This window comes from Neodiprion pinetum, chromosome 5 (genome assembly GCF_021155775.2).
Source record: "Neodiprion pinetum isolate iyNeoPine1 chromosome 5, iyNeoPine1.2, whole genome shotgun sequence".
Classification (NCBI taxonomy): Eukaryota; Metazoa; Arthropoda; class Insecta; order Hymenoptera; family Diprionidae; genus Neodiprion; species Neodiprion pinetum.
The window spans coordinates 8,775,269-8,796,526 of record NC_060236.1 but is presented as its reverse complement, the minus strand read 5'-3'; the positions used below and the strand labels follow the sequence as shown (position 1 = coordinate 8,796,526).

At 42.1% G+C, this 21,258-nt stretch overlaps 1 protein-coding gene across 8 annotated transcripts in view; it reads left to right on the top strand.

Annotated features, from left to right (window-relative positions):
* Positions 1-21,258, top strand: part of ssh (Protein phosphatase Slingshot) — a 171,612-nt gene that overhangs the window by 140,191 nt on the left and 10,163 nt on the right. For all 8 annotated transcript variants that reach the window (XM_046626765.2, XM_046626764.2, XM_046626762.2 and 5 more), the window contains 2 exons: positions 6,468-6,646; positions 9,179-9,244. In XM_046626765.2, coding sequence (XP_046482721.1) covers positions 6,468-6,646; positions 9,179-9,244 — 245 coding nt within the window. The remainder of the gene's footprint in view (positions 1-6,467; positions 6,647-9,178; positions 9,245-21,258) is intronic.

The following is a 21,258-nucleotide window of genomic DNA, read 5'->3' as shown; positions in this document are numbered from 1 at the left end:
GTGGACATTTCTTCGGATGACCTAGATCGCATTAAACGGCATTCAATGAACTTAGGTGATTTTGAAAAGTTTTATATTTCAGTGACATGCGATATTTTTCCCGCGCATTTCAGTCGTTCTAAACATTAATTTGCAATCGCTTTCAACAAGTATTCGTTGGTATTGCCATCCTCAAGTCCTCTCAATGCAAAAAGTCCCTCGAGGATTTGTTTACGCGGAATGTGAGTCAGCTACGCACCAAGTGCTGCTGCATTACCAAATATGGTATCTCCTTTCGTTCGTAAACGTTTATCATGGGCTTGATCTAGAGATAAGGTAATTTGATATTTAATGAAGCATCATACGCCTTATCAGGTCATTTGATTTGCCGCGTGATATTGTCACGAAGCTGGCAGTGCGCCTCGCAGGATTGAAAGTATTGAATTGATCACGCCGGTTAGACCGAGAGTTTGTTTTACCTCGTGGCAAGCTTACCGTGCCCACCGTTTGCGAAACTCATCCTAAGAAAAGAGATCGTCTCGCTTCATATCGTTAAATAATAGCGTCGCGTCGTGACAGACTGGCGCACATATATAGAGTTGTAACGTTTATAGAGAGCAACGTTCACAGCAGGAGTACCAGTTTCGAATCTGAATTGGTGTTTCTTGAAAGTGAAACTGACTCGATTCATCGTCGAATGACTTTCGCCCCATCGATATACCCGAAGAGTTATTAAATATTTGTACGTACCTGGGTCAAATTTCCAAGCTGGCTCTTTGACAAATATAGTACTAAAAATAAATTGTAAAATAAGATTCATCGAGTGAACAGGCTTGGCTTTTGTGTTCACGTGCTGTTTGCCGTATACTCTACTCAGTTTTTCTCTTCGGTTGGTTATGTTTTACTCCACGAAGAACGAGCAAGTCTGTAGAAATAATTCGCCTTTTTTTTTTACCGCATTCGGTAAGAGTCCCTTTCTCTACAAAGTTGCTCCACGTAGTTTGTACCGATCCGGTGCACCGTTTAATGTATCGTGTTGCAATTCGCGTTCCGGACCTACCTACCTACCCACCAGTCATCGATGCACCTAGTCACGTTCTGCTCGATGTTTCCAAAGGCTAAGGAACGTGCAGGCCCAGCGGATGATGCCTCGCGATCTCCGATCCCAGGATCTCCCCGTCTTTAGCCCGCCTACTGACGCGTGCAAATATCGCTGTAAGTCGGTTCGAAAGTTGTTACTCAATTGAAACCTTAGTACATGATCGGTACCGACACAATGGAAATCTTCTCATGATGCAAAGAAAACAACTAGGACGCTCTTCGTAAATGACTATTATTGAAACACCGGAGGAAGGCTGACGCGAATTATTACGTGCGGTGAAGAATTGCACTTCGAGTTGGTAACATCCGCTCACGCTTGATCGCTTCAGCATCTTAATTTCAACCGTCTTTCGGAGCATTTCTTCCGTTAACTGTTCTCTATTCAGTGATCGCAGCAGGTGCTGGAATCGAAGATGGAGACAGAGACGCCCTTCAAACGGACCAGCATCTTTATCGTCCGATTCACTGTTTAGACTCCGTTGATTGAAGTAATTGAAATTGATGTTTGTTTTCGAGCAGACACGGTAGAGCTACTGTTCACTCTTTCTGACCGCATTCAGGGTCAGAATTTTACTGTTGATTTGACAGGCGACTTATTTAATGGAAGAGAAAAGGTGTAACCATTTTCGGAGTCATATCTGCCACCTCTGAACCTTAAAACCTCGTAAATCAAGGTAGCCAGAATGTCTATTGTTGTCTGTAAGTCGAGTCGAACACCCGCGCCTTTAGTTTATTCATCGGTTGGATAAGAAACGAAAGTTCTCGCCAGACAGAAGAGGTCATACGCGTATTTACACAACGGTGTAAGTCTGCTAGCGGTAAAACTGACTCATCGACGGAGGATAATTATTTGTCTTGCTTGCGTGTATTCGTACGTAGTTCGCTGATTAAAGCCTTCTAATTTGTAGCCGGTGTCTCCAAATACGCGAATACTGTCAGTGGGTCATACGATTGTTTATATTACACGGCAAGAAAGTCCTGTGAGAGTTTTTTTACATGTCACAGTTCAGCTTCAGTTAACTTCACATAACTTCTTTGGCTGTATTTTTAACTAAGATATCTAATTTTTTTTTTTTTTTTGTTTTTTTGCATCCCAGTCGCAGTTCAACGCGAAATGTTATAAGTTTGATGGTCAGAACGTACTTATATTTAATTTTCAAACTTATCAATTTTCATCATCCGCTTCCTGATTCACCTCGCGTCAATTCCTGCGAGCCTTCCCCATTCTGGATCAACCTGCAACCAGACGTAACATTCCTCGCATGTACACTTTCGATTTGTGCAACGGATAGGTACAGGTGAGCAAATCCTCGCGGGTCGAATTGCACCGAATGAAATGCCGTGGGAAGAGATCTCTGTTGATAGACTAACGTTTGCAGTCGGCGGAGGATCGTTTTCTCAGCTAACAGAATGAGCAGACTAGCGAATTTCTATCGACTGTCACCACGCAGTCTAGACTCATTGGAGAAGGGAATTTTTTTTACCAGGACAATTTATTGGGCGTTAGAAGAGAGTGTCATACTAATGGTCCGAGTTTGTCATCTTGGCATCATTAGCGACGGACAAACACCTGACGATGAAGTGATTTTACAGGCCTCCACTTCCTATAAGATCGCGTAGAAAATTAGGCAATGTTGGTGCGGCAGTTGGAAAGTGGCTTTGGAGACGGTCAAACAACATTGCAACAGTATATTATTAGATTCCGGGACCGTTAGGTGCCTCGATAAGCGTGCCATAGCGGACTTTCGATTGTCTTTGAAAGCACTCGACCCGCCAAGTCGTGTCGGTTCCTCTTCACGCATAAGGCACACCGGGCGAGGCTATTCGTTTCACGTCCGAAGCTCACATCACGTTTCAGATCTTACGGTCAGTCCTGAATTATAGCTTGAGGTGAAATTGGCTCGGCTCGGTCCGACTTATGCCAGTGGCAATCCTTTGGTTGACTAGGTCGAGTGGTCTGTTCGGTCGACAATTATGGTGTCGAGTTTTCTGATGACTAAATATAGAGGTCTGGCTTACTGTTTGGTCTCTTGACGGCTCACCGGCACACCTGGGAACTTCTTTCGTCTTCGTTAAAACTTCCATTCCCGGTCATTTGCCTGAACTCTGCAGGACATGCCGAGCACCGGCTGCGATCTTCAATCGAGAAAAGAAACGGAAAAAACGGGGTAAAACGTCTCACAGTCGTTTGGCCGGTCCAAACGTACTTCCGGGTCATATTATAAGCTGGAACAGTTGACCCCAATAATATTAATTATCCGTCGCCTTAAGTTTTACCGTACTTCACGTATGCACACCAATGCGTGCAGGGTCGTATAAAACGTTTTAAACTCCGACGAGCGGTTCCTTCTGCGCGCTCGTATAATAATTATACATCCCATATATAATTATACACGCATGGTGTACCGTTGAATACTCGATGGTATAACATAAGCGCTCGAAATGCGATCATCGAGGTTTTTTTTCCCTGTATTTTTGGTATCCATGTTATTTATTACCTCATACCGTGTCGCATTTGCTTATCTCGGGAAAATAAGGAAATTATATCCTTTTACGAAACTACAGAGATGAGAGCGATGAAATCGGCATATAAGTGGTTGGATGCTCGTAGCATATTTTTTATTCTCTTAATTCCAATACGGGATATGCACAAGCATGTCCCACAAATTAATCCGTCGAATGTAATTTCCAATCAGGAAACTTAAAAACTAAGTATATCCTGTTGGAAACGCTCTACCAACCTCGTCGTTGTTGTTTGTCGTTTCTTTTTCGCTCTAGAAGACCAACCACCTTTAGACTACACAACTAAGATATAACAAGCCATTAAAAACTTTGAACCTAACCTAAATAGAAAATTATTTGACGAGGTTGAAGTAAGTAACGTCATCGTAACGAAACGTTGAGGAAAATCACTATTATCTTATTTTTACAATAATTTTGAAGGCATTACGGTTGCACAAAATCTGTATATTTCGTTTCATTACTGTTTACTGAATTTCAGACAGTTCGAAAATTGCAAAATAACTGTTTTTTCTCAGCGTGAATCGTTACGATAACGTTACTAACTTCAAAACGATCTTAATTCACGGTAATTAACCAATCGACTAACGCAAGAATTTCCTGTAACGTGCTTCCAATTAGCTGCTCACTGTAGAAATCACGTCGACGTATTTCGCAGTATCTTTCGCCAATCATTACGTCATTCCATTTCGAATAATTTACACGGCATCTTTTCCTCCGGAAGAGTTTATAGAATTTTCAAATTAAATACTCTACGTGAAAAAAGGCGAATTCTAACAGCATCACGTTGATCAACAACGCTCGGGGTTGTTGGTAGGTACTGCGATTATTATTCGATTCGCGAACAGTTCGAGACCACCGCAAACGCCTGCGTGCAGAACCAGAGTAGGTTTGCCGACCGTTAAATGCTCGTTCCTTCCTGTGTAATTACTGTTATCACATTCACTTGACCCATGAGCGATTCAGGTCAGCAATTTCCAGATTAATACACCGTTGATACGACGATAACGAGACGCTATGCAACCAGTAGGTAGAGTCTAATCTGCCGACGCGAACAACTGTACCCAAGAAGAGATATAAATCCTGACACATAATACATTATATGTACACACGTGTACCAACTGGACGTTGCGCTGCTCGCACAGATAGTTATTTAGGTGAGCACCTTGCTCGATTTGTTCAACCGTCATACGCCCCGCGAGAGTTCGCTGAACGAGATAACGTCCGATGTACGTAAATGTTACTTTTATACCTTGTTAGATCGATCAAGGGTTACGGTAATAATTGCAACGGGCGTTATTTCTTGGGAGAGAAATTCTTCCACGGTAATATCATTTCCAGAGTAGAGATAAGCACGTCCAATATGGTACACTAGGTGCAACGGACATACGCATACGTACCATGAAAAGTCGCTGGTGCTGCAGATCGAGGGTTGAAGTCGGATAACATGGTTCTCCAATTACTAAAGTGGTAATTAGAAGCGGTAAAATTTATGGCAGAAAGTGCAGCTGTTCGATTTACCGTAGGTGCTCGTCTTCGGATTAATCCATTTAACTAATGAGAAACTCGTCGGTCGGATCAGTTCATCCATTTTTTTCGTTATTTGGTAACCTGGGGCATGACAACGTCTCCTTCGCGGTATAGTATTACAATTTCACCGTTCATTACTGCTGCTACTCCTGCAGGTTATAACCCAGGGACTTTCTTTTGTACCGCTTTGTCACCGTTGATGATAGTTCAAAACTACGACGAGATAAATATACTTGCTACAAGAGAAGAGAAAGTTCATTTCCGTTCCAGTGTGCACCGTGCTCAGTTGTATAGCCAACTTATCAATGGTGCTACTTCCTTGTTGAAGAACTGTTGTTGCAACCGCACCCATGTTAGTGGTCTTCGACCTCCCCCGTCTAGTTTTGCAAATCTCTGCATTCCGCGCACCTACATCACTGGTTTTCATAAGTGAAAATCACATTTCCATGGTTCCCAGTTTACTGCTGCAACAGTCGATCAGTATGCCCGGGGCATACATGATCTTGACTTTTCAAGCTTTGTTTTACTGACAACTTTTACCGATTCAAAATTCCTTCAACACTGCGATTCGATACGTTTCTCTTTTAAATAATGCTTTGGTATTATGCACCTACGTAAATTGAAAGGACTCTCCAAACGAACATGAATGGTTACATCCGTTCGGTAATACGTTGGGAGATGACGACTGTGGCGAAAGTTAGTCTGAGTTATGGAACACGGATAACGACTCGAAGACTTCCGTTTTTCGCATCATTTCCGCCTATTACGGGCAACCTTTCGGAGTCTTCCGATGTCTGGAGAAGATATCAACTGTATTTATGGATGGTGAAGAGCAATTGCTCGACTGGCACACACTCATTACACACATGTGTGTACATATGTGTATATATATATGCGTAAACAGCTGCACTGGAGAATAAGATACATAGTTCATCGGTGCAATTATTACTGTCATGGTCGTCCGACTGAAAGGAGTAGGCGCGTGAGCGATGGTCGAAAGACTTCCATAGCCAAGAAGAAACTTGCTCCAATAATAATTCATCTAATGAGTATAATTATATCCTAACATACGTTGTGTAGTTATCGCAGTTAGCTGCTACTCAGTCCACGCGTATATCGTACCAACATTTATGTGCCGCAGGTTCTTGCTCGCATTTTTCAACGTCAATGGCTTGAGAAAGCAACCCGCCATTCCTTGATACGAGATACATTTCTCCTGATTTATTTCACATTCATTCTTCGGTTGAGAAAGACATTCCGTTAACATTGAATACTCGCTATCGACGTTCTTACACAATTATAAACGTTTGAAAATTATCGATCATCTTTGTTTCCAGGCTGTCAAGTTGGAGTCCGTCCATCCTGGAAGGACGCGGTACCTGGTCGTAGTGTCCTGTACAGGCAGACAGGATGCGGAAGAGAGTTGTCTTCTGGGCATAGATTGCCACGCGAGGGCAACAGTTGGCCTCGTTTTAAGAGTGCTGGCCGACACAGCGATCACGTTGGACGGCGATGGGTGAGTCCTAAATGTTCACCCAAATCTCATCACGTAGATTTCTTGGCTCGCGTGCAGATAAAAACCTCGATGCTTCTTTAACCAGCGTCGTTTTTGTCGGTGAAACGAAGATAAGCCAACCATTCTCGGTCTGTGTAGCGTTAAGAGAAGCAAAAGCTGTACGAATAGTTTACTTAAAAGCGAGCGGTGCAGTGCTTGATCATCGCGCATCACTTTCGCATCGTTAAATTTAATTCGCCGCGTTCCTGCGCAAGCTAATAACGTGTACAAGATCGATTAACGACTCCTCAATTAGACACGCTTTTAGTGCGATCTATGCGCCGGTCAATTTTTTCCTAATTATCGTTTTATCGTCGCTCCGTGTGCGAAGATATCGAAAGTTTAAAGAGACGCCGAGGAAAATAATTACAAAGGGCTGCGACTGCGGAAAATTTTTGTCATTTCCTGATTTGTTTGTCACGGTTTAACAACGAGAACAACTCGACGTTTGTTTCATCGTTCACCGTTAATCTAACTGAGTAGACGGTCTCTGTGTACCCAAGTTGCGTAATTTGCTCGCCGTTGGAAACCTAGATTTCCGCGAATCGATTACTGGATACTGACCAGAAAATAAAATTAAACAAATCTAGAAAAGCGTAGAAAAATGTCTATTAACTTCTTAGTTGCGGACGGTGAGACTTTTTATTCACCATTTTTGTCTCGTCTCGATCCACCGCTCACCCGTCTTTGTACTTTTGAAGCCCATGCCTCTTCATTTCGACGCTGCGATCTTTACGAGTCATTCTTTGTCAACTAGGCCACTTTTTTTTGTATATCTACCCTAATTGCTCCGTTTAACCGCAGCACCTACTTTTCGACGAAACATTCTTTTTACAAGTCTCTTTCAACCAAATGCCGAAAAGCTACGTATCACTATTACTTGGTATAAAGTATGGACATCGTCGTACAATTTTGTCGAAAGAACTGAAGGAAAAAATGTCCCATATATGGATGAAAGTCTGTGAAATAGAAAAGATGAAAGGTAATCTTCTCGCAATCTGTGAATTTTTGCCTTCAAAAACTCCTTTCTATTGGACCTTAAAACCACGAAATTAGGTCTATTTTCTTTTGAACAATATTAACGATTCGCCAGACGAACAATATGTTTCCAGTAACAAAAACTGTTGAATACTAAAAGCCGTTTCTAAAATTTTGTCGTGGATCGTTACGAAAATACTGTCGGAAAATCGCATTGATCACTGTTGTAATTTGGATATCAATTTCTCTGAAGTGCTTCTTTACTTTTGAAATACGCGAAAGTACTGAAAATAGTATTTTTTGAAAAAGTTTCACGAGGCATGTCCGTGGTCTTGACCAATTTCGCCTTCCTTTCTCGGAACGATTTTATTTTTTTGACTCGGTTTAGGAATCGCTGAGTACACGCGATCCTCGTTTTGAATGGCGCGTGTATAATCAAGCTAATTAGCGTCTGTTATACGGAACCGGGAATACTATACGCAGTTTCGTAAGATTCCGGTTACCGTTACCACGCGTCGTGCCCTGCGCCCATTTCTTCACCCACCGATACCTTTAACTCTATCCATTCTTTATTTCTCCTTTTCTTTACCCGCTGCAATAACAACTCTACACGGTAATTCCGTCCGGTCAGACGATGGCGAGTATAAGGGTACGCCTACTCGATTAATCCTGCCGAAATATGCAATTACTCTCGATACAGATTCGGTTGAAGAGAGGAGAAAAAGAGCGAGAGAGAGAGAGAAGAAAAAGACACACAGACAGTCCCAAGGAAAATACACTGTAGCAGCAGCATCGCGATCAAGATACTGCAACATTCTCTTGACTCACAATCGTGGCGTCCAATTTTCTTACGGATGCTCAATTTACTGCAATGCGTCATCGGTCGGGTTACACGAGATATGCATTATATGTATAGCTATACATCGAATCGCGTATAAATTATTTATCTCCAATTATACCGCAGTGCAGAGACTCGGCAGGAGTGAAACGTTCATTTATCAATCGTCAGCCGATGAATAATGGGCTAGCATACATACGCGATCAACTCCTGCCAGATAAGAGGAGCCATGAAACAAGATACAGGCACCTGTGTTGGGCTACACTCATGTGCCAGTGAACCTTGAATCGGAAGGTGACAATGTCTAACCGGGTCATACGAAAGAGAAAAGAAGCACGACTTCTTCTCCCGCGTTATTCAATTCTATTTTTTAAATTACGCCAAGACTGATACGGAATAATTAGAATAAATCATCCGTTGAAAAATGTCATTCTTCGATGTACATACTAACAAAACGCGAGACTTGAATACGGTGCGTTCTCAGGTACATATCACTTTTTCCCCAACCACTTTCCGATCGTGTTTATGAGATTCAATTTCGCCCTGCACACTAGTGCGCAAAAAAAAAAAAAAGGTAACGTCCCAATCATAATAAATTCAACTTTGATAAGCAGCGTTTGTAAAATCGATTCGAACAATCTTAACAATAATTTTTATTTCTTTTTGTCTGGTTACAGGGGCTTCAGCGTCAGCGTTTGCGGTTGTCAGCACATCTTCAAACCAGTATCCGTGCAAGCCATGTGGTAAGTTTACTTCTTCAAGTCGTACAAAATCACAGAATACCACAAATTTCACCATTCAATCGGTCATACACTTGCAGAAATACTTTCCACCATATATACCCTGTACCTATACGTATAACTGTGCATGGGGTTAATTTCGTAGATGCGAAAGGACCAGGTGCGTAACCCCCTTGGAGGGGGGGGGGGGGGGGGGCGAAATTTTTTTTCCCCTCTATTTTAACCCTTCCATCATCTCACAACCATATTTTTCCATACGGGTCTCAGCTAACGTTAAATCCTTAGAGCAAAGCACACTTGTGAGATTGTAGAGAGTGAGAGAGGTATTCAGACACATTGTCCGTCCTTTTTTCATCTCTCTGCAGTACATTGTCTTGGATCCCCCCCCCAAACATGCCTTTTAGTTACACGCCTGGAAAGGACGCTTGTTTCTTGTGACGACGACGACGTTCGTTCGAGTAACGAGGCACGGGTAAATGAGTCTCGGGGTCGCATGAGTTTCGACTTAATAACCACATTCAACGGACAATGGATAATGGTTTACAAATAATTGGATACACGCGATGGGCTGACCGAGTCTGACGCCCACGAGAAAAGGCGCAGATGACTGACAAGCTTCGTCCCACGATTAGTCTCTTAGAATATGAACACGTACGGTGCTGGAAATAGTTGAAATTTCTGCTGCAGGAATTATAGTTTTATGAAAATTAATATTTCAAGACGAAATATTGGAAGCTAAATAGTTTGATAGAAAAACGGAAGCGTCGTCTTGATTTTGTACGTTCAGAAATGTCCGGATTTTTCGTTGTTTCGTCAAGACGTTGAAAATTATCGAATTCGCTACTTTAATGACTCCTTGTTACTCACGTCGTCAAATTATTGCAAATTTCATCACAGCCGAACGAACAATTCAATTTGTTCGTTTCAGAACTTCAATATTTCTGATTCAATGAACCGTAAAAATGTTTTGAAACAACATGAAAACAGAATCTTGTTTAATTTGCATCCATGTTCCATTACTAAGATTTATTCGTCAACACTTTGTGAATACGAGAGTGTATATATATATATATATATATATATATATATATATATATATATATATATATATATATATATATATATATAGACTGTTTAAAAAATGAATGAAAATATTTAACACAATGATAATTGGCACGTTTTTTTTTTTTTTTTTTTTTCAACGGTTTACGGTGTAGAAATTAACGTCGTTGCTGGACTCACGCGTCCCAAATACTGAGGAAACGCCTAGTTAATTTGGCAAAGATAACGGTTTTACGCTAAAACTCGCAATCTGTGTCAGCTTGACTCGAGCAAAGATGACATTATTTCTAAAAATAAGTATTGAAGTAATGTTAGAAGTTATCCCGCATCCCAACAAGCTGTTGAAATTAAAAAAAATTTAAAAAAGAAAAAAAAAAAAAAAATGCCAAGGCCAATTTATGGAATTTTATCGTTGATGATACTTTTGAATCTTGAAACCAACTACATACTATTATACTGGCTATAACTTTTACTCCGAATGTAATATTGTATAAGCCTCTCGTTCTGGCGTCGGCAACATTTTCAATTACTTGATAGGTCATCAGCGACCAGGAAGATGTTCAGATTCCGAGTAGAGATGAGATGAAAACGTCCGCCCACCTTTTTTTTCGATCATACACTTTGCTCGATCTCACGCGTTTTGGTTCTCAGTTAAGATCAAAGTATCTGCCACCCACAGTTGGGGAAAATCAAGTTTCGCGGTCAATAATCTGTTAAACTCGAGCAATTCATTTTTTCTGAAACTTGGTTCCCGAGAACGTTTTCGAAATTACTGATTCCGAATCTGAGGTCAAATTTTGAAAATTTAGAATTGAGGTTGAAATATGGTTTTCTAAAAATCTTCAAATGGCGAGCTCGGGTTCTTCTTTTTAAACTTTGATTTCAGATTCGGAATCAGTGATCTCGAAAACCTTTTGGAAACGAAGTTTCAAGAAAATTCATTCCTCGGTTTGGATTCAAAATTTTCTCCCACGATGTAAACTTATGCAGCTCTGTATTTGCATATTTTCGCGAATTGCGTCCGATGTTTATACACGCTCTAAAATTTCCATCGTCTGTTGTTTCTCTCTACGCGTTGCTGGGTGTGTTCAACGTCCATGTGTTTTGTTCTTCGTGTCAAAGATAATATGAAAACAAGTTGTTTGTGAACTCTGACTTCGTAGCTCTTCTAGAATTCTGTAAAAGTACAAGTCCGTTGCTTTTGATAGACGGTAAAAAATCTTGGCGTCTTACAGACTTCGGTATACGTATACGTTTAATAATTTACCAATCTCCGCCTCTGTTCACGCGTCATATTATTCGCAATTAATTCTCCGATCATTGTTACTGGGAACACAGCGCCTACAACAACATTGCTTTTAAGCCGATTTTCAATTTACTTCTTCCTCGCTTTGTAGTGCCGCGCCATTTTTGGCTCGCATTAATTTCTGCACCGCACAAGTGGGTATATTCCGTATGCAAGGATTTGGTCCCGATCTACGTCTTCGATGTTTGCACCGCCACAAAGTCGCTGAACAATTATATTTTTTTGAAGGAATTATCGCATACTTTAGTAGAAGCAGTATTCTAACAAAGAAGTTTAAATTAATCGAACAGATACTCCGGTACTTCTTTCAAAGTAATTACTCGCTATTCAGATGCGTTTACATGCATTGTAATGTGTAATCGCAATTCCCAAGCTGTATACTATAATTTGCTATTGAATTGCATCCAATAACTTCAACTTCAATTATCAATTCGTGGGACTAGAAACGGTCGCAAGAAATTTTGATGGTAACGAACGTAATTATCAAATTGATGAGATTTCAAATGACTTGAAACTGAACTCAAGAACACTCTGAACAAATGTTTCTCCAACACGTCACTGTAACGCATAAATTTCTTTTAAACGATGATCCTTATCAGTATTTGCATCGTTGAACTTTCGTCTGTCAGAGACGAAATTACAGAGTCGCCCTTCATACACGCATTACCAAAACTGGTTGGATCGTTTCGCGTGTTGTGCAAACACAGACACGTACGGGAGCTCTTCGATTTTAATTGCTTTTTGCTCGCGTGCGTGAAACACACACATGTAGAAAAGTTATAAGTACATAAGAATACGCGTGTACAACGTGAGCTGAGATCTGAAGTCGATACCGATCCGTGACTCAAGTCGCAGAACCAACAAAGTTCCCAATCGGTGGCTGGCAGCTCCTCGTCCCTCGCCATCAACATTTCGGGTTATGTAAGATCGTATAAATCCGTCATTAATGTCGAGCCAAGATTATGATACGAATGCAGGGGGATAGGATGGGGTTAAAAATATCGAAAGATGAGAAATCGAAGAGCTTCGATATTGTGATGTCGAATTTTTAAAGAAGCGAAACTTGATGTATAGAATTGAAAAATGTTGAAAGTCGAAGAGGCAATATGAAAAGGTAAAAGATTAGAAAGATCAGAACAGATGATGTTAAACTGTAAAATCGTCATCTATATTTCGCCTTTTTTATTTTCTATTTTCTATAATAGAACTTTTCACATTTTTAAATTCTACGAATAACATTTTTGCGTATATGAAAAATCGACAATACGGTGCTTCTATCAATCGGCAATTATGATTTTTTACCTCTGCCTGGCGAATATATTCGGGTGCTGATAAGTCGAGGACGAAGAGAGGAGAACAAGGAAGAGCAAGTATTTGGTTTGTTAGCTAGACTCCGTGTGTCTCCCGTGTGTTTGACTTCGTTAGGAGTAGCATTCAACTGTTCGTTGCTTCTGCTGTTGTTGTTGTTGTTGTTTGTATTTTCGTTTTCCTTCTTTTTACTCGTCGCCTTTTTATTTACTTGTCTATTTTCCTCCCCTCGTCTTCCCTTACAGTCTCTATAAATAAATACCCAGCTGTATCGGTCACCGCGCAACATCGCGCACAGCCTTCATTTAAAACTATTTATATTTCACACGAGGCGGGTGTATGCATACAATTGCCTCGAGTGATCACAGAAGTTGAAAAGCCGAGGTTTGACTATTCAACAGGTTGATTTTTCGGGTGGGGAAACCCTCTTCTTTTTCAAAAGATTTGTCTAAACGCTGTCGCTTTTATCCTCCGCCGTTTGACGAAAATTTTCCGCAAAATCTCTTCTTATTCTTTTTTTCTTTTTATTTATTTTTATCTTCTACGAATGTGTAGCTGCTCGCTGTTGCCAAACAATTTCCGTAGACTAGTTTCGGTGATGTAGAACAGTCGGTCTATTTTTTCTTTTCTCTTCTTTTTTTTTTTACCACCACGATTCGACCGTGGAGCGCAGATTCAAGGCTAGAATCTCTCGCCGACTATGTACGGAGGTTTCTGCTCTGGTGGTCGCCGGCCTAACTTGGACTCGTGGCAAAGCGGCTGCAGGGGCGTCCCGACGCTTGCGGGGAGGATGCGACGGCCAGCGTCGCTATTATTAGCGCGCCTCGTGGTCCCGACCTCCAAGTCGCTGGTGGACCAACGCCCGCGCCTTGTATGGACGCGTCGCGACGCCACCGTTTGCCAAACTTTCTATCCAAATTCACGGAAGCTTGACCGTGGCGAAAAATCGGGCATTTCAAGCTTCTTCCTCCCCTTCCGCCACTTGTTCGACTAATGTAATGACATTTTTTTCGCACCCCAATCGCGCTGTGAACGCCTTCGCAAAACTCTGTGAAATGTCGTTTTGCCATCCTCGAGTTCTAAGGTCATGGATCACGGATAAGGTGGCGATTGGTCACGCGTAGCCAGTGCGATGTATCGAATTCGTATCTCTTCTCCTCGGTTCTACTTATACCGGGAAAATCTCTTGAAACTTGAAAATCAACTACGCATGCGCCAAATAATTCAATCTCATTGGCCGGCGAAATCCTCCCGCGGCGATATTCTTGTCTGCGATGCAGGCGGGCCAACCTACGCAAAATGTGTAGATTTGAATTTTCAAAGAGCGTACGCATTAAATTCCAACCGTTCTTTGAAGAACCAACTTTCCGACCCGATAACAAACGCTTCCCCAAACCTTTCCGAGTCACCGCCTCAATTATTTGAGATTCTAACCTCGAAAATTCGTATCAACTACATCGCCGGCAGAAACAGAGTTTGACAGCTGAAACTCGGGTTGGCCGGCCTGCATGAACAGCCGATAAAACTCGCGCATGCGCGGTCGATTTTCAAGTTTCAAGAGATTGTCCCGGTTTGCTTCACGTTGTACGTATGACTCGCGGTAAATCATCTAGAAAATCGCAAGCCCGAAGGCGCGGTAGTCGCGCAAATGTGATAATAGGCTTTTCATGTCAACTTAGCAGGCCGCACCTTTCGACCCATTCAGTTGTCGCCGGGAATTTATATGTACAAGTGCGATTGACGGAAGGTGTTGATGAAACATATTCAGGCAGTCGGATCGGATTTTTCACTTGAATTACTCTATACCTCGCAATGCCTGTAATTACCTGGGGGAAATAGTTGAATATACACTGACTAATTGAACGAATTACATGGCGATAGGTGGCAAATATTGTCTCCTAGGCGTGCCGATACTTTGATCAAATGGGTGCGACCTGGAAACAGCGTTTCGACTTCATCAAGGTCGATTAACATTTTACGCAGTATTTGTAACAACTTCGTTCGATGAACCGATTCAGCTTCACTGCTTTGCTCGCCATGCCCGCTTTGTGTATGGCTGGCGTTCCGTTTGGAGTTTTGCGAACACTGAGAAAAATTTCAATAAAACAGGTATCGTTAAAAAAAACTGTTTGAATATTGTTGGAATTGCAAAAAACGAGGTACGCGTAACCATTTTGCGCTATCGTCGATCCTTTTTCGGTAATTGCAACGCAAAATCAGTTTGTTCGGTTTACTCGACTTTTTTAGTTAAACACGGCTTTAACGTCAATTTATTCTTGCACAAGCATTAAATTTTCGCAGCAGTTACAAGAAAATCTAGCAACAGTGATCGTAATGAGAAAGAATAGTAACGGATACACGGACTTTCCGGTAATAGCTAAAAAACTAATTTTCATTTTCTACCTAAAACTATATTTTTCGAGTGTGGTAAAAAATGAAAATAGTCAAGGACTGAGCGGTAAACGGAGCTAAAAATTTCTCTCAGTGAATCTTGCCTTCTATTGCGTGAGCGAAAAATGGACGCTGGGACAGGTTGTTTTCGTTCCTTTTATTTATTCATTTTTTTTCTTCTTTTTCTGGTGATCGATCTCGAAGCGACAGACAGACATCCTTGCGCTTGTAAAACGTTGGAAATCTCGACGCCCTCGGTAATATTTACGAGGGCCACGGAAGGCAAACGCATGCAACGTTAAATGGTTCAGGTATTTAATGAAAAAGTTGTCGTCGATCTCGAGATGCGTGATACCTTGGCTACCTGCTCTGTTATTAAATATTGCAGAATACCTACGTAAAGCGTTTGAGTTACTTTCTCGAATGAATAATCTAACAACCTGAGGTATACCTACAAGAAATTAAAGGCCTCCTACTTGAAATTGACCATTCGGTTTCTTATGATTTCACCAGCTCAAGTTAGTTTACAATTAGCCAAGTGTTCAACCTACGGCGGTTGATCTGTTTCAGATCAAAAATCTAGCCCTGAATTTAATCGACATATTGCAACGGTCAGAATTTCACTGTCTGATTTCAGTCAAAGTTTCACGAAATTCGTATAAAAATTCGTTAATTCACGGACGGCACCGACTTTTAGGTCAAATAGTACAATTTACTTTATTTTTCATACGCAAATACGGTCACGCCTTCTCATAACCGAAAGTCTAATCCATCAACTGGATTGAGACATTTTGAGAGACGTGTTTCCGACCTCCGCTAAAAAAAACTGCTAATTTTAGTGCCAATTAGTCATTTTACCCTCCGTACCTGCCTTAGGCTCGTAACGTCGAGCGAAATTAATCGACTAATGGATGTTTGTCGGTGTTCGCGTATCTCGAGGCAAAGTGACATGTAACGAGTGCAAAAATATAATTGAGTTGTGATACGAATTCTCCGACATATAGTCGGGTAATTAAACGAAACCCTACTCGGTAGTCAATCAAATTCTTCAATCAACGTCGGCTAGTTTCAAAGCCTGTGGAAAATTCTCTGAAACCCGAGTAAAGATCACCCAGACGAGACTTGAGAAGCATCCTTTCCTCGTTGGGTTTTTTTCTTTTTTCATATCTTTGTGCCTCGATCGATAGTGTACGAATCCTCAATAAGCTACATAACTCGTCGGTTTTCGTATGCGGAGAAAAAAAGCATCGTACGAAACAAATGAGTATTGGATAGGCCATAAATATCATCTCGTGCAAGACTCCCAGGTCTTTGACGAATACCGCTGAAGCACTTCACAGTGTGCCCGCAGTCCCGACTTCTTAACTCTCTACGTCTTGTAACTGCATTTACCATTTACTGACCGCAGTATAAGGCGTTTTATGTCTCGAAGAGGAGGATGAAAAACTTGTCTCCTCCGGCACAGTGTGCTACTCCACTCACAGTCGAAGCCGAGGATACCAGTATTCATTCACCGATATGGAAAAACCAGTCGATTCATTCGGCCAGGACCGGGCTGGCGAACCGTCTCGTTGTAACCCAAGCCTCAGAAATGCATCTTGAAGAGTATTATTCGAGCGATGATTAGTGCGGCACTTGAGGTATTTTCACCGTTACACAGTCCGGAAATTCGCAGTTTTTCAAGTTCCTCTCGCTGTTACCATCAACGGTTAATTATCCTTCTGCTTTTTCGTACTTGGCGAAGTACTAATCCGACAATTCGTTGGTTCTTCAAAGCTCACGTTATCTACTTAACGAAGAGAATATAAGAAACGAGATATCGACGCGTTGGTATCTGCAAATCGAATATGCGCACGTGCTGTGAATCAGATTGATCATTGATACCGTTTGTGCTCGGAATAAGGCGAGACAAGATGGGACTGGACGGTTCTCTGTATGGGTGGGAAGGAGTCCCTACAAGGCTTTTGTCACGTGACTAGTGTCACTCCGTACGCAGGGTCGAGGTATCCCATTCATCAGTTCTTTGCCGGTGCCATGCATCGCGACACTTGGCACGGTTAGATTATCTAGGCTCGATACGAAACGCGAGGATCTCGGTCGAGGTGACCGGAGGAAATCCCGCGAAGGTTGCCAATTACCATTTCAATATTTTATCATCACCAGATCCACCGTTCTCTTCACGGTTGCGGAAAATCGACTGCTTTCCTCAGTTTGCAACTGTTTCACGGAGCACTAAAGTTGAAGATCCGAAGTATTTTCTTGACCGCGAATCGGAGTGGTGTTCATGAAAGAGGCTCTCTGCTTTGGTGGTCTCCATTTGACACGATTAGCTGTCTGGAATCTCCGTCTCGTTTTTAGTCTGACTTTTGCACCGGGGTAAACGAGTGACCTTGACACGCGGTATGAGTCGTACTTGTTCCTATGTAATACCAACACAGATAAAATCTGTTCCACTGGCAAGGCCGCGTCTCATGCGGGTAGTTTTCAAGGGCGAACGTTTGACGACGCGAGACCGCGTTTGCAGGACCGTTATTTTTATCTTATCCACGTTTTGGCCACGTGTGTCGTCGATAGATCCTAGTTTACCGACCCAACGCCCCAAATCTCTCGCCTAACAGACAGCCAACCACAAACGCCACTACGTTATATTAGTGTATCGTATTTCTTGATACTTTTTGGAACGTGCTTTACCAGTTATCTGACCTTGTTTGGGGGCGGTTCCTATCACGCTGCACGAAGGGCGTTTCGGGTTTCGATGAAGATCATCTTTGCTAGGGGGGCGTATCTGCGTTTTGATAAAAGCACCAGTGCTCGACGTCAGTCTCTGGTAACATGTAATGCGTATACTCGATTAACCGTTTGCGACTTACCAACAAAAAAAAGGTTGGCCGGCGAAAACTATCCAACGAAGCTTGAATTCTATAATGGTCCACTGCGATTGTTCCGATAATTGACAATATTTGGTTACAATTAATACGAAATAACCCAAGGGGAATTGCTGTTTTTCCTCAAGTACTCTCTGCCGATCAACACTAACACAATATTCAGTTATGGGTGGAAAAAGTGAACCAGTGGAAATCTGGCAATGTTAGATTAAAATCGGATTCGATTTTTTTCCTTGACGTAAACTTGAGTGTTCCGTTAGCCTTCAAAGTTGTATCATCGGACGTCAAGAGGTTCGATCATGTAAAAGTATCTATCGACCGATGGCCCCTTACACAATTAATAATTCACGAATGACGCTTATTTTGTAATCATCTAAAACCTCGCGCCGATTAAAAGAAAAAGAAGAAATCTCCCGTAATTCAATCTCTTACTCCTTTAATTGCGTAAGGCGTTTTAACGCACCGCGCATTATTGAGTCATCAGAATGGGACTTTATTTGGTATCGATAGATTGGGCATGTCGTTTGCTGTATCAGAATTTCTTATTTCTCAATCAACGGCTTTTGCCGCTACGCCGTTTTGCTCGACGAAGCTCGACCCTGAATACAGAAGGCAATGATCGCTGATTCTCGTAACACTGTCAACCAATTTCAGTCTCACACAGACCGTGCAGTCAGTTAATGGCTTACGCAGCATACGATGCATGTATGCATACGTAACCATTTGACGACGTTGTTTCGTTGTTGCGTTTTATTTACTTTTCGCTCGTAGCAGTCATCCGATGCACGTCGGCCTTTGAATGGAACCGAATGAGATAACTTCCGGCTAGCATAACCGGCGGTGCTTCCTATCTATCCCACGATTAACGCAAAGACCTCTGGTCTAATTTTGTTCCACCAAATCCCCTGGTTCTTCACGTATGAAAATTATCCATTTCCCACTTGTCACCCAGCAAATATCCATCGTCCTGTCAGCGCGGCTTCTGGCAGCCCGCGTTTGCCTCGAAGCCGTCTTATAACGCGGCCATTCTCTGTATCTGTTTCTCCCATTCTCCGCCGCTCGGTTATTCCGCCCCCGGAAATACAGACAAATGACGCGATCCTCGGTCCCGTTTCGATGGCAATCTGGCCAATGACTCAACCGGCAACTCCCAATGGCCATATTAATTTGGCAATGTCCTAGTTTCACGGTGCGATATAACTATACCAACCTCTTCTCATTTAGGACGTGCTAATCGACTCCTAAGGATTTCGGAGCACACACAGTGTTACCAAAATACTGCTCTCAGCCTTGGGAAGACCGAGGTCAAAGCAGGTGGTTTTTTCGATTGGAATCCGTTCGTCGGTAATTTCGGAAAAACCTATTCCTCTTTCTTGGTTTTTCCTCATTATTATCCCTCGCTGCGACTCAGGTGCCTGCCTTCCTTCCTTACAAACGAAACACACGCGATATTCCGTTCGGTATCTCGCGAGATACTTAATGATCTCACCTAGTGGACGTAATCCCGGTACTGGAAAATATGTCGATGGGTACCTACTCGGCGTCGTATAGGTACCCATAACTTCAGTGAAAGGAAACTGGTCGATTACTCGATGCTGCTGCAATGACGGCATTGCATTCAAAAACAGCTGGTGACATCAACTCGCACATAGCGTAACGTATCGCGTGATCAAGGATACTTCTATTCCGCGTTTTTCATCCTTCGAACAAGTCTAGGGTCGAAATCGCGAGCGGGTCGTTCGAGTTGGTCTTGATGTGAGTACACCTCGCAAATGTCTCGTTCAACGGCGTTCCTCTTCTCGTTGCATGACTCCTCCCTGAAACGTTATCTTTACCCTGGTGTTATTGCCCGTTAAAAGGAATTCACCGTTAACCGACGGTAAGGCCTTTACCGCCACGCCATCCACGAAGAATGAACGCCGCCGGCGGAGCTTGACCCGGTTTCGTGAGATAAGGATGCTGCGCTGCAATGGACCGCAGGTTTTTTTCCTTTCACTGGATTTCCGTAGGAGACGCGTCCAAAGACTCGGTGACAACCGTCCACTATCCGCCCACGTTTATGCTTTGACGCAAACCGATATTCAAATTTTATACTTCAAAGCTTACTGCGCTCATCGCGTACGCGCGGAGATTCTCTATACGTATATTATAGTAACACAAAGAGAAAGTATATTTTGACTCATTGATCTACAAGTTTCCGGATGTGGAGAGGAACGAAACCCGCTTGAATCATTTCGACGTCGGTACAAATTTTATTCGTGTTTTTTTTTTTTTTCTTTCTTACTAAGGACGATGCACACTCGCGAATCGCTCGTAGCCGTTCCAATAACACCTTCAAGGACATCTGCCAGCAAGGTTTTCCGTAGTGGTGCTTTTACATGTGCCTCAGTTAAAACCGGCGGCTTTGGTCCTCGTTGGGAGGAATTTTTTACTTCTAATTTATATCTTCCGGCCGTAGTGCGCAAACTTCTATCGCGCTAGTGATCGGCCAAACAGTCTCTGGATCTTCTATGGCGTGCCGCAACGTTGATTCATCGAAATATGGTGATTTTTCGGAGAATTGCCTTTAAATTTGTGTCGAATCGCTAATTTGTGGTCACTAATTAACGTAGGTGTCGAGTTATGTTTGTTTCGTGAAAAAGACTTCGGTTTTCGGGATATTTTTCTACTACAGTTTCAGCATATTTGATCCGAAATCTTAAAGGTCACGATTCACCCAATATTCAGGAGAGCATTTAAACGAAACATTGTGTGTAAACACGCGATTCACGCAAATATGCATTTTCATATTTCCTTGAACATTTGCATTGTTTTGCAAACTTTTTACGCTTCTTCAAAAACTGAAGAATGGTAAAATATGAATTTCCAAACTAACGAAAAATTCATGTTCAAGAGCTTGATACCCACAAACGATATTTCAATGCGAAAATATCCTACTTTGATAGTACTCGATAAAAATGCAAAATTTTATTTTCTTCTTCGGTTCATTTTTGCCGTAAGAAAACAGCCCGTGTTGAAACTCCCCAAAATTCGATATCTCCGAGACAATAATGCCCCCACGTGTA